This window comes from Neodiprion virginianus, chromosome 1, assembly GCF_021901495.1.
Source record: "Neodiprion virginianus isolate iyNeoVirg1 chromosome 1, iyNeoVirg1.1, whole genome shotgun sequence".
Classification (NCBI taxonomy): domain Eukaryota; kingdom Metazoa; phylum Arthropoda; class Insecta; order Hymenoptera; family Diprionidae; genus Neodiprion; species Neodiprion virginianus.
This window is the reverse complement of record NC_060877.1, coordinates 14,180,160-14,194,407: the sequence shown is the minus strand read 5'-3', so window position 1 is coordinate 14,194,407 and position 14,248 is coordinate 14,180,160. Positions and strand designations below refer to the sequence as shown.

Sequence of the window (14,248 nt, the reverse complement as noted above, 5' to 3'; positions counted from 1 at the left end):
TTTCTAAGACCTACCATAAGTTATTGTACTTTTTTCTGTACAATTAATAGTTTAGGAGATCCTAGTAGAAAACCTGTTTTTCAAAACTTTAAACGCGTGTAAAAAAATTAGAAACTCAAATTTTTGGTTGGAAAGTAGTAGGCGTTCATGTGGGCTATAATCGTTGCCAGAATCCGCAGATCTCATCCATTCTGCACGCCGTGACATAAAACTGCCCTTTTTTCTACCCGTTTCCTGGACTACAAGAAGAATCTTGGAAATGTAGGTCATCAAAACAACAATATAGTTTGCGTCAACGTTTCGACCCTAATTTCGGGTCATCCTCAGGACGGTTTAATCGATTTTTTTTCTATTGACAAACAGAGACCTTATTTTTACAACTTGCTGATAGGCGAGGGTGCAAATGAAACAATATAAAAAATTGATGATAACTAACCTTATAAGCGATTCACCATCACACACGATTCATTTTATTTAAATCATAAATATATTTATTATGAACATCAACAGAGGGGTAACAATGGACATGTCCATTATTAACCCTTACTTATATACAAATCGAAAGGAAAGGCGAAGAACGAATTTCAGTCTAAACTATATCAATATTTTACGAATCCGGCTTGATAAGGGTTTTTTTTTATTTTCACCCTCCTTCTTTTCCAACTCTCCATCAAACTGAGTTGATCTTTAGTTAAACAACAAATTAGAAGTTATGGTGAAAGTTGAAAGACACATGTGTTCAAATACTGGGCCTAACGGAAAAGAGCAAGACCAGGAAGGACAAGAAAAAGAAAGAAAAAAGAAACATGGCTTAGAATAGATATACCTCTGACTGACAAATCAACCCTCCGCTGGCTATCCCTTTTTTTGACTACGACGCCGGCTATCCATGACGATGTTGTCATTGGTTATTTTTAACCCACTTAGGAGTATCCAAAAATTCCCAAAAAATTCAGGGAACCAGTTTTGGCTCTCATCTCAATATTCTAGCAGTTTTCATTCCAAAATGTTTGATCCATTAACAAATAGAAATTTATAAACAGCGTAAAACGGGTAAATTCGACTATTTCACTAAAAAATGGATATCTTGAACCCAAATTTCCATTACGAAAGAATATTCTAGGAATTTATTTCTGATACTATGGTCTTTCAAAAAAACCTACTCACATTGGGCTCGGTTCCAAAAAACCTATTTATTTCACCACCTAAAATTAGGCTACTGCGAAGGGAGAAATTTCGCATGAAATTGAAGTACTCATGAAAACACAATGTTTTTATCACAAAAATATGTAATTTATTAGTGAAAAAATGAATGTTGAAATATTATATGACAGTTCAGACTCGCTTTGCTCGTGCGAACAACCTCGAGCAAGGTAAAAAAACAGTTCCCACAATAGTGTCATAATATACTATTTAGGTAAACTTGATAAATACGGTCAGAGACTTTGATTTTCAATGAGATAATGTGAATTTTATACGTATGTCAAAAGTCGAAATAACTGACGCCGCAGGCTATCGGGGACGAATTCGTTCACTTTCAAACTTCGAACGGTCGTAACTTTGCAAGTTCCTAACGCATACTAAAATGTTTGCGCGTGTGAGCATATACCACCGTGAAGTTTTTTTAGGTGCAGGTCCCAAGCCGCATCCACTACCCCCTCCCGAGATACCAGGACGTGCCAAAGTCAGATATGACGATATCGTCATGGATAGCCGGCGGAGGGTTAAATATCCATGCCAGTCGTTAACTTACCTATCGTTCGAATCGGTAATAAGTTTTACATAAGTTCTATTTAGTTTTTCTATATCTGGCCTAAGATTAACTGAATTAGAATGATTTTCAAACTATGTAACTTGAATAAATGTAGAAAAATTAAATACACAAATTCTCAACGAGAAGAAGTCTGCAGATGGAATAATTATTTCGCTTAGTTTTTTTTTTTTTTTAGCCAGCTCGTTTTGCCCCCTACTCTACAATCGAATTTCGAGTAAGTATTAATTAAGTGTGTAAAATTATCGAAACTTATAATAAACCACAAAAAATTTCATATTAGATCGAAAATTTGACATTTTTAAAAATTCATAGCTCGGGAACTAGTTCTAAGCCAAACTTGAAATTTTCAGGGTTGTTTAGAGATACAATGAAGTATAATCCGTGATAATCCCAAAGGATTTCGAGTTGATAGAAAAAAGTTCTAGCCCTTCAAAAACAGCGTTTTTTCAAAAATGGACCTACTTTATGTGGCGACGTCTCAGTGAAATGGAAGCGATCCAGGAAAAATAGGGCAGATATCATCAGAATATACCTTAAGGAAAAATATAAGCTGTCAACCATCCTTCCATTTCCAAAAATGTAGATTTGAGAGCCTTTGGAAAATAAGGAAAATTTTATTAAAATAGCAGTCCAGTTGGAGCTCCCAGCCAACCCGTATATGAGAGTTTAAACTAACTATTTTTTTCTTGAAAATACAAGGTTGACAGAAAAGGATGCTATTTGGTTGGAATATCTGAGTCATATAGGAGCTGAGATATGACTTTTTGAAGATGACTGGAAAATCGACTTTTTTCAAACTTCAAAGAATTCTCCAGCGGCCGGATTTGGGCGCAACGAGCTCAAATTTTCAGGATCACCGGTTTTTTTTGACCTGCTTTCGAGAGAAAAAAAACGGCAGTCAAATCAGTAAACCACCTCCGCAACTTTTCGACGAAAAGTAACGGATCTGCCCATGTACGAGTATATGTATATATATATATGTATTGTTAGTAGGGCGTGCAGGAAAAACTTTTTTTTATATTTTGAATCTCCCACATTAAAAATAAAGGTGGTTTTATGAAATAAAAAGCCACGATGAAGGAGGGCACTGAAAAAAAATGCGAAGTGGTATCTCGCTCGACCAGGCATGAACAATGATGACGCATCTTTTAAACTTGATTATCAGCATCTTCCTTTCGGTAATTGAAATATTACGCAACATTCAGCTGTTATAGCATGTGGTATAATAAGTAGAAAATTTGGAAAATGAAGCTATTAACATTTACATCTTTTGTTCCCTACTGCGGATATGTACGTATTCCTGGATATTAACTACTCTCATGAAAGAGAACATCAAACGACCAATGCTAACAGGTATCTCATTGCCAATAATGCGATGAGGCGCCAGATGCTTGCTCCTAATATTAGGGGAGCCCAAGAGGCTAAATGGGATGTTATTTAGGCGTTGCGGGAACCTATTGGATTGTGAAGATTAGATACTAAAAAGAAAAAAAGTTTATATGATATATGCCCTTTCACTGCCGGGGGAAGTGTGTACTAATTTTCAAAAATGTAAAAAAAATTTATTACAAAGAAATACTATAGCGCGTCAGACATTAATATCGTATACGCCCTATATGCTTCTGGTAACAGAGAAATATTAATCTGCCGGCTTCCAAGTCGGGGGTGGCAGCATGAAGGGGTAGAAAATGAGAAAAAAAATTTTTCATTCAAGCTCATCAGATATGCAGGAGGAATGTTAAGTGACCACTAAAAGGTATTACATTCAAAAGACTGACGGTTTGGATGCAGTCAGAACTCACAGTCGATTTTTGAGAATGTAAAAAAAAATCGTGACCTTGAAATACTCAAACTCATCAGATTTATATACAGACGGTTCAGCTTGATGTCCTTGTTGTGCTGACCTAGAATCTGACAGTTATGTAGAGGAATTTCGTTGTTCTGACAGTTTAAAAGAAAATTTTTATTCTCGTTTCTTGTTATTGAATGGAATAATTACAATGAACAGAACATAATATATAAGGTAAAAATATATATATATATATATATGGTGGGGACGGTACGAGAGAGTGAGAAATATAGAAAGAGTGAGAAGGGAGAGAGGCGCGGAGTGGGAAATACATAGTTCTCAGCACCTGCACGTACCTCACTTTATTAATAATTTTAGCTTTTTCACGTTGTAGAACCGGCAAGTTATATTATATCCGTAATCCTTACATGATTTCCTTCAAAATGAAAAAAAATTTAACCACGCTCGAATACTTCCAGGTGACGTTTTTTTTTGCAAACTAGTGACTCGCTTATTTTCTTATGTCATGGTCAAATCGTCAGAATATTGAAATTTACACTTTTCTGCATGTAATTATCTTACCTTCTGTCAATCTGACGAGCTCGAATTAATTCAAGGGTCGATTTTCTTTTACTAATCTGATTGGCTGCCCTAGACGCACCCTTGTATATTAAGGGTTCATATATGGTGGTCGTTCATAACGGGGTGCAAGGTTTCTTCCCTTATGTTTTTCTGCCGCGCTTAAATAAAACCCAAAATCCTCGCTTGGGCTCCCCTATTATAATGTTCGAAACCCCCTTTAGCGAAAAGAATATTCACACAAAAATACTAAATTCCATGTGGTGGTAACCAGGAAAAGTTACAATTATTTTGTCTCAAAATCTTTAGTCATAATAATTTGCATATAAAAATGTACCTAATGATTTCAGTTTACATTTTTAAACATGAATTTCATTGTGAGATAATTGAATTATAGTATTAACATGTTTTTCGCAACATAAACACATTCGTCTTATCAATGGTCCGAGATTTATCGACTAATATGAAAATCAATGATAAATATAAGAATAAATCAATGAGCAACAGTATTTAATTATTTTACAACGGCCTTTTTGCACGAAAATAAGAAATACTAGTAAATGGGGAACAAGATTTTAAAAAATTACTGTTCACTTTCCATGTTTCGATGGATGTTACTTTTTACTAGGTTTGTTTAATTTTATTTAACATCTTATAATATTGTTTATTTTCGTGTATAATCAGTCTTCACGAAAGGGGGTTCCGGACAAACAAGTTTAGTTTAAGAGATGTCTTATCAGTGTTGTCCTTCAGTTGATTATGACACCTCTTAGAATTCTTTTTCAGAGCCCCCCTTCAACAACGTTCTTTATAATAGTCAAACGAACAAATTCACGCGGTGAGAAGTAAGGAAAAAAGCATTTTTTTTAAAATTTTGCCCTCGAAACATTATATTTTATTAGTCTATTCACTGTACCACCTTGAAATTTTATTCAATTTGCTGTGAAATTTCACCTCGTGAAAGGTGGTTTCGGTCATTTAACCCATTTCGGTCTGAATTCGTATTTTTTCCAGAGCAACTTTGATCGTTGGCTGATCACGTATGTCATTTGAAAATTTTGCATGAAGAGCGTAGTCCACCATTTTCGAGGGTGGTGAATCGATCTACGCCATTTAAATTGCAAAAAAACTACCCCCAACCCTTATAAACTGCGATTTAAAAAAAAAACGCGTTTTCTTACGGTAATTTTTTTTCAACGCCAAGTTTCTATTAGAAGGGGGGTTTGGAATGCCCAAAAAATTATAAAATATTGACCATTTTCATCCAACCTATAAAGTATGTCCACTGGGGCAATTCACTTTTCCGCCCAGAGGGGGTAAAACCACCCCAAAAAGGGGTGAAATGCCCTCATATCAGTATTACATACGGCAAATTTCGGTAGGCGAAGTTGATTTTTTTTCATACAGGGGGCGGAGTTTTCATGGATTCATGTTTTCAACCCCTGGAAATCATCTGAACTACCTGTCACCGCAATTTTGGCAGTTGGCAGCTGCCAACAGGATGTCACGGTGTGCCCAAAGTATAATTGATACAATCTGGGCATGGTTTCATACATTTTTGAGGTAGCTGAGGATGTTTTCGGCGACGAAAATCCATTTTGGCACCTGTCAACTGTCAGACCAACTGTCAACTTGTTCACAGTACAATGAAAAGTCATACAACGTGTTTTTTGGCTATTTTGGCAGTTGACAGTTGGTTTGGCATTTCCCTAGAATTGACCGGAACCAAGTGTGTGTGTGTGCCTTTGTGTGCGTCGGGTGTATCATGTGAGATCGGGTGTGTTAAGTGTGACCAGGTGTGTTCATGTATGTGTGGAACGGGTGGTAGTAATATATTATAATCAAAAAATATTACTGCCAGATTTTAATCTTCTTTCGCCTATTCGCCATTTATTGTCAGAGGTCGAGATGATTAAAATTAAAACGTGCGAATTTCATTGGCGATTATAATTATATATCTGTGAATTGGCACAGATTTGTTGATTTTTGTATTTAAATGACGTAGCTATGCGAATTGGATGGGAAACAAAAAGATAACAGAAGTGAGACTCGAACCAACTACCCCGCGAGTACTAGGCCCAAGCGCTACCAAGTGACTACGCGGTCTGCTCGAATATTGTAAAACGTTTGGTGCAGATAAAGCGCTCGGAAAACTTCAAAGTCAATTTTCTCGAGAATTTCTGACTATGGCGTTGAACTGCTTTGGAAAAGTATTATTCGACAGGGTTCGTACGCACTGGGAAAACCTGGAAAACCGGGACAAGTCAGGGAATTTCTTACAGCAGGGAAAAGTCAGGGAATTTCGAAAATGATACTGGAATTTTATGTCTGTCAAAGAAATGAACTCTTTTTCTATACAAAGTACTATTGATCTTAAGGGGAAAAAATTGCCCTTAAAATTCCGTTTCGTCGCACCACTTCATATATTTTATATGTTTGGTGCGTAAAGTCGCAACGCTATGAAAACTTCGGGCAGCGTCGCCCTCTCTCGGATCAGCGCGACTCGTTAACGTTAGCTTGCCTGTGTGCGTAGCGTTTGTGAAACTCATACATATTTAAATCGTGAAAATAGTATTTGCCACCAACGCGTCAACGTATAAGGAGATTGGCGAATCAAAAAGAAAAACAAAAATTAATATAAGGTAAGTAGATCATCATTATGTCGCGATAGGTTATACGATATACGTAAAGTGCATGTATTTTGTTCAACATGTCAAGTATGATCACCATTGTTTATCCGCGCTTTTCGATGACTTATCTCTTGGAAGTGAAAAAGTTATAATTGACGTAATAACACGCAGATTAATCCTTACACATTTAATATAGAAACTATGAAGTCAGTCGAAGGGTTTTAAAGAAAACTATGCATTGAAAAAATTGCTAACTTACAAAGCCTAGTCCACGGTTAAAATTTTAAAGTACGACTTCATGTGAAATGCAGTCGATGTGACTTTATAATGTTATTTTTGGAAATTGATTGTCATATCACTTGTGATCATTGTATGGCCAAGTAACTGTAGTAAAATATGTTATGAGATTACGTTGTATGAGTTCTGCATTGGAATGACTAATGAGGAATAAACTTTGTACGTCATAGGTATTCTAAAATAACATTTCAATGGAGGTCAATGCAGTGCGGTCTTGATCGAAATGATAAAATTTTACGTATGCTATCCTTTTTTCTCAGATCAATGCCTTTTTCTAAATCAAGGAGATCCACGTTCAATATTCAATGGCTTAACGAAGATCAGTTTTCGCCATGGCTGAAAGAATGCAAAAATGACAAGTTTGCATTTTATTGCATGTGTAAGAAAACCGTGCTGCTGAGCAACATGGGCCGACAGGCTTTAACTAGTCACATGAAAGGACGTAAACACGAACACGCTGCGAGGAGTCAAAATAATACTTTTAGAATCGGAGTATTTCTATCACCGAAAATTGAGCACGCCGATCACAAAAGGGCGTCTCCGCGCGAAATTCGGTAAAAGTATTGTGCACAGGCAGAAAGCGGAATGAAAAAATAGGTGTCAAATAAAAAAAAATAAAAGATACTAATAACTAAACCCGCCAAAAGTCAACATTTATTGCTGATATAATTTATAAATCCGATTATTAGTTGAAGTAATAATTAATAAAAATTGTATTTTTCACCGCGACCAAATTCGATGTTATCAAAACTCAGCTCGCCGATTCTAGCTCAATAACTAGTGAAATGATTTGAAATTTTTACTGGATGTTCAGATTACATACGTTACACCTCCAAAGTCGATAAAACACATAAAAATTGCATTTGTTTGCTTATATTCAATAACAAGTGACGGGGTATCGGTAAACGGATTTCGGACACTTATTGGCGGAAAACAGTATGCGAAGAACTTCAACTTTGAGAAAACTTCCGGCGAGCCGTTTTCCCATGACGTTTAAACAAAACTTTCCAAAAATTTCAGTGTAATCGGATCATAAATATTGTAGCTATGGATGATTTTCTAAACAACGCTCGGCGCGAGCAGCTTGTTCAGCGTTTGGGCGCTGCGTGCGGTAACGGAACATTATGCGTTTTTCGCAGATTTTTTTAACACTGCGATGGTACATTGCAAGATTTATTGCTATTTCATTATTTAGAATATTTATATCGTTAATCGTACTCACGCACCATTCTTCTCATCATTAGTTTTTTGATTTTATTTAAATTAAATAATCATTTTCCCACCTGTCTGAAAGCAATTTTTATGTGTTTTATCGACGTTGGAGGTGTAATGTATGTATTCTGAACATACTGTAAAAATTTCAAATCAACTCACCAGTTATTGAGCTAGAATCAGCGAGTTGAGTTTTGAAAACGTCGAATTTGGGAGCGGTGAAAATTTATAAATGATATCGGCAAAACATGTCGCCGTTTGCCAGGTTTAGTTAATGGTATTTTTTTATTTTTTTGTTTGACACCTTTTTTTCATCCCGCTTTTTGCCTGTGGACAATAGTTTTACCGAATTTTGCGCGAGACGCCCTGTTATGATCGCCGTGCTCGATTGTGGAACCCAAACGTTGCATCTCATGAATGGTGTTTCATTTCAGATGGAAGTTTGATTGCAAATGTTGAAAAAATAGCCGAAGTACAAGAAACTGAGAAGACAGGATCGATTTCGCAACCAAGCACGTCAACACAACTAGAATCAACATCACTTCCGCACATACTACCAAAGCAGCGAGGAATGGATCGTTTCATTGAAAAGGAGAAAGTTACGCGAGCAGAGATAATCTGGTGTCTTCAGACTGTATTCTGCCACCTATCCCTTGCTGCTGCAGGGAAATGCACAGAAATTTTCAAACTAAAGTTTGATGAAAATGGGACAGCTAAAGCAATGACACTGGGCCCCAACAAAATGGGTTATACAATTTTGCACGGCCTTGCCCCGTTCTTTAAAAATGAGTTACTAAATGATATACCGCAAAACGAGTGCTTTGTTGTATCGTTTGACGAACGCTTAAACAAAGTATGCCAATTGAAACAGATGGATTTTGTTCTACGGTACTGGAGCAAAACCAAAGACGAGACCGTTAGTAGATATTTTGTATCTGCTTTCCTAGGTCATACTACGTCGGCCGATCTCTTGACTACTTTTAAAAAGGAATTGTCCTCACTGAATATGAAGAATCTCCTTCAGGTATCTATGGATTGGCCTAACGTAAACCTCAATTTTCTACGTGACCTAAAGAGCGAACTAAATGATGGTCCTGATACTTCAGTTCTTTTAGATATTGAAAGCTGTGGGCTTCATAATCTACATAATGCGTTTAAAGCTGCCATGAAAGCAACGGGTTGGAACATCGTACAATTACTACGCGCTATTTACAATTTTTTTGCACATGTACCCGCTCGCAGAGCGGATTACATTCTCCGGGTCCCGGCAATTTCCTATGAAATTTTGCGCAGTAAGGTGGCTGCAAAATGGTGCCGTTGCTAAACGAGCCGGCTTGATATTGCAGAATTTAGAGAAATACATTTCTGGAGTTCAAAACGAGAAGAAAGAACCAAAATCCGATTGTTACGAATTGATGAAAAAGGCCATGAAGGACAAGTTTATGAGGGCTAAGCTCGCATTTTTACAAACTATTGCTGCTGAAGTAGAGCCATTTTTGACTGCCTATCAAACTGAACAACCGATGGTGCCACATCTTTACACTGATCTGAATGAAATAATTATTTCAATCATGGGCCGATTTGTTAAAGAAGAAGTATTGGAACAGTCCACGTCAGTGTGTGACGTGGATGTTTCAAAAGCGGATAATCTAAAAGAAGCAAAAAATATCAACATCGGACATGACACTCGTTCAGCGTTTCGGGCAATGGACGGTTTTAATACAAAAGAGGTACTTCTCTTCAGGCAAGATTGCCTACGGTCTCTACAAATGTTTTGCCGAAAACTGCAAGACAGATCCCCTATCACATATCGTGTGACGAAAACTCTTTCTTTCTGTGATCCTAGAATTATCCTAAAATCTCGAAACATCGCCTCAAAACGACTTTCGACCGCCTTGACTGAGTTCGTTTCTCATAAGTGGATCAGTGGCATCTCAGCAGATAGAATCGAACGAGAATTTAAAGCGTTAAGCGCAAAGCCAGCAGTAATCGAACAGCTAAAGGAGTTCACAAGAGACGAGCGGTTGGACCATTTTTGGAAAAACATGGCTGTAAGCAACAATCTTTCCTCAGAGTTTATGTCATTCGTCAAAAAGCTCTTTGTCATGTCACACGGAAACGCGTCTGTCGAAAGAGGATTTTCAGTGAACGGTGAGTGTCTGGTTGAGAATCAATCGGAAAAATTGTTAGTTGCCCAGAGACTTATATAGGAAGCTATTCGAAGTGCAGGAGGAGTTGACAAAGTATCTATCACTAAGCACATGATCCACTATGCGAGAAATTCTCGTGCTAGATATCATGAAGATTTTGAGAATCAGAAAAAAGAGGCAACAGAAAAGAAACGTCAAGAAAACGAGAGAAAGAGAGCGAACCAGATAGTAAAAGAATTACAATCAAAGAAAAGGAAAAGTAATGGCAGAAGCACACAAAGAAGCCGAGATATTGGATGACCAAATCCGTGCCATTTCTAAAATTTAATTTATTGTGTTGCGTCTATTTTAATTTCTCATAAGTTGTAGTCCTTTAATTCTGTGATATCGAAATATTTTATGCTAGTCTTTTAATTCATGAAGTACCTGCAGTTACTAGTCGAACATTTGAATGTAAGGTCGTTACCTATTTCAGTTTTTTTATTATTCCTTGCGAAACAAATAGAGCTGTAAAGTTGTAATATTATTTTGAACAAATATATTAATTCAACCTTCTTTCATCTTTTCGCTTACAGAAAATCGCAGTTTGTTGTTTGTAAATAGATGGTCAGACAGAAAGATATTTACTAGGTAATATTGAGTATTAATGTGTAAAAAAATTGTCATTAATCAGCGGCATATTTCGTGAAAGGTTACTGGAAAAATTGCATTTTCAGGCTGGAAAAGTCAGGGAATTTCAGATTCCAAAAAGCGTACGAACCCTGTCCGACTTCTCAGCTTCATGCACCACGTATACGAAAAATTACAAAAATCCAACTGCCGTACCCTCCTCTTGTTAGCACATATATCTATATATCCTGCACAGTTGACGCTTTTAGCTAATGTTTCAAATCATTATTGCCCATTATTATCACGAGAGGGCAGACGTCTATAAACAGTCATATTCTTCGTTAGTTTTTCAATTCTTCTTTGGTTTTTTGTTTTTCATCGTTTATTTATCTATTAATGGTACTTAATTATATTTTTGTTTTTGGTTCTAATTTCTTATTTCTATCGTGTGGCGTGAACGCCTTGTCCTGAACATGTTTGGCGGTAGTAAAATTTGCAAACTTTACAATATCTCTGAGTCCTACCATCACATGTAGATACTCAAAAGAGAGCACCAACCTTCATTTCTAGCTACATGAATTGATAATGTCACATATTTGAAACATTTATTCTGGAGGGTATTTTTTGCTTAGAATTCAACTATAAAAAAATTAAGAATTAAACAATCCTTTTAAGGTTTTTTTTCAGTTTATATCCAATGAACAAAACAAGACATAGTAAAATCCATACGATTGTTTATTTGGAGTAAAATTCGAAATACTGTAGAAATTGTTTCAGATTTGCAAACTGATTTTTAGCAAGTTTGATGTATATTAAATGAAAAAAAAAACAACCTATTTTTCGCTCTACGGTCATGCGACACAGGCTGGACACCAGATTGAGAATGATCTCGGAAGATGGATACACTGAGCTCCTTTGCCAGCAATTACTTAACTCTCTCAGGAGCAATTAATTATCAAATTATTTCTGCAGCTAGTAAATACCCGAATCTCGACCGTTAGGAAATTTATTTCCCTAAAAACGGTGAAATCTCTGAAATGGGAATGTTTTGGATGATCAAAATTTTACTTTTTTGGCAGCAATTATTTAGTGAGTTATCTCTAGACTTAAACAATGGCGATAATTGGTTTCATTGGAAATCGGCAACACTTTTAACGTGGAGGGTGTGAGATATTCGAAAAACGGGTGCTGCAAAAAAAAGGAGACAATTTCCTAGCGGCAGCGATTAATTAGCTTATTAATCTTGTGTGTGTTTTATTTTCATTTTGCTTATCAAATATTGCTATTGTTTTTGTAAAGTGACAATACTAACTTCATATTGCGAATATACCGTATTCTTTTTCAAAATGGCTGACGCGAAAAATTTGAAATTTTGGCAATTAATTAGCATTTAACAAGCAAAAAAATCTCATGTGTATTTTTAGTCGTTCTGCTGTATTGGTATAGCCAGCTTAACTGGATCTGGGCCCTATAGAGCCACAGTATTTAACTCCAAGGAGTCCGAGATCGCTCTGTATTCGGTACATGTAATGAGTGCGAATGGGAAACTTTATATTAAGTGAATAAATAATAAGTGAGAGTAGTCTGTGCTTGAAACCATTGTATTGCTGATCTCGAGTTGATCATCTGGTGATGTCATAGTTATACACAGATATACTGTACATTAGGAGTACGCGGTATAGGAAATTAGATACCGATTTTCGGTACGGGTTTCGTATTCGTTTCGGTTAACCGAAATATCGAAATTTCCGTAAATACCGAAGTACCAAAATTTCGATATTTCGGTATCGGTATTGACAGAAGGTTCCCATACCGATACATTTCGAAGAAGGAGATACCGAAAAAAATTCGGTATATCGAAATACCGCGCACCCCTACTGTACATACATGAAGAACTAAACCATAAAGATTTTAATGATTCAAATTACAGGCGCCATTGTATCTACTCGCGGACGGTTTATGACGGAGCAAGAAAAAATATGTTCTAATCAGCGATCACTTTATTTGCATATACAAGGACATACAAAGCACAATATTGACCGTGAGCATGTTTTTTGTTTTCACAATTATAAGCATCTTTAAATATTTATTCTGTATAAATTACAGATATTTTTTATTGACTATACCAATTTGCAATTATATTTTACGGCATTTGAATTTTTACCTAATTGTGACATAATATAAATTTCTTATACTTATTTTACAGTGGCTATTCAGAAAATAGGAGAAATTATCAAGACTGAGCATCAGAGCTTTTTAAACAGACCCAGCAGATTTACAAATGCTCCTCCACCTTTGATGAGCCTTCACTCGGCGGTACCGACTGTGGTAAGACATTAGTGAGGATTTGCTGACTCTGACGCAGTCTATTTTTAATTGCTTGAACAAAACTGATTTGAGCAATACTATATAAAGAAATTTTAACAAAACATGATTCGTTCTATGTTGCTTTCTGTGCACAGGAAAAGATATGTGTTGGAATTGAAAATGCACCACCGGGATTCGATTTACGTGGTAGAATTATTGGCGTTGGAGGTTCGAATTTGTTGTACATTCGAGGTGAAACTGGAGCTACGGTAACATTGCGAGGACGAGGTTCACAATTTATTGACCCAGTTTTGAGCGTGGAATCACCAGAGCCACTACACCTATATATTGAGTAAGAATTAGACATTGTTTGAATAATTAATACTGATGCATGCTTAATTCCAGTTTTGTTGGACTAATTTGTAACAGTGAAACTGCATTTTGAGGACGTGACTGGTTCTTTTTTTATCGTCCGAGTATTTTTGATTGTTCAGAGTTTTGTGGTTTCGCTAATATGTGAAATGGTAAAATTACTTTTTATTAAAAATTAAAAAAAAATATGATCACATTTTTCATAATGTTTAGTACCAGATTTCAATCAGAAAACGTGAGCCGAAAAAACTATAAAAATGATAAGTTGAAACTCACAAGGAAACTGCCTAAGGTGTCCCTGCCCGATTTCGTCCAGTTAAGGATATCTTATTCTTCATCAAAATCTAAGCGACACGCTCTTTTTTTTATCGGTAGATAAACGGTTTAAAGGGGTGACATCAACCCCCAAAGTTTAACATCCCCAGTGGTAGTTTCATAGTTTTGCATACTTCCAGTTGAGATATTTGAATAAAACCAATTAGAGAATAATTCTTATGGCGAATAATTCAGAATGGATTTTGCCCGGTTA

The 14,248-nt window shown here is 36.2% G+C and overlaps 1 protein-coding gene across 7 annotated transcripts in view; it reads left to right on the top strand.

The window, feature by feature from the left end:
- LOC124299090 (MAGE-like protein 2) overlaps positions 1-14,248 on the top strand; it is a 219,027-nt gene that overhangs the window by 17,023 nt on the left and 187,756 nt on the right. For 5 of the 7 annotated variants that reach the window (XM_046752220.1, XM_046752141.1, XM_046752398.1 and 2 more), the window contains exons 4-6: positions 12,971-13,081; positions 13,247-13,368; positions 13,503-13,699. In XM_046752220.1, the coding sequence (XP_046608176.1) occupies positions 12,971-13,081; positions 13,247-13,368; positions 13,503-13,699 (430 nt within the window). Of the gene's footprint in view, positions 1-2,456; positions 2,729-2,855; positions 2,953-12,970; positions 13,082-13,246; positions 13,369-13,502; positions 13,700-14,248 lie in introns of those variants that run through there. The other 2 variants (XM_046752567.1, XM_046752482.1) reach the window with 2 other exon arrangements.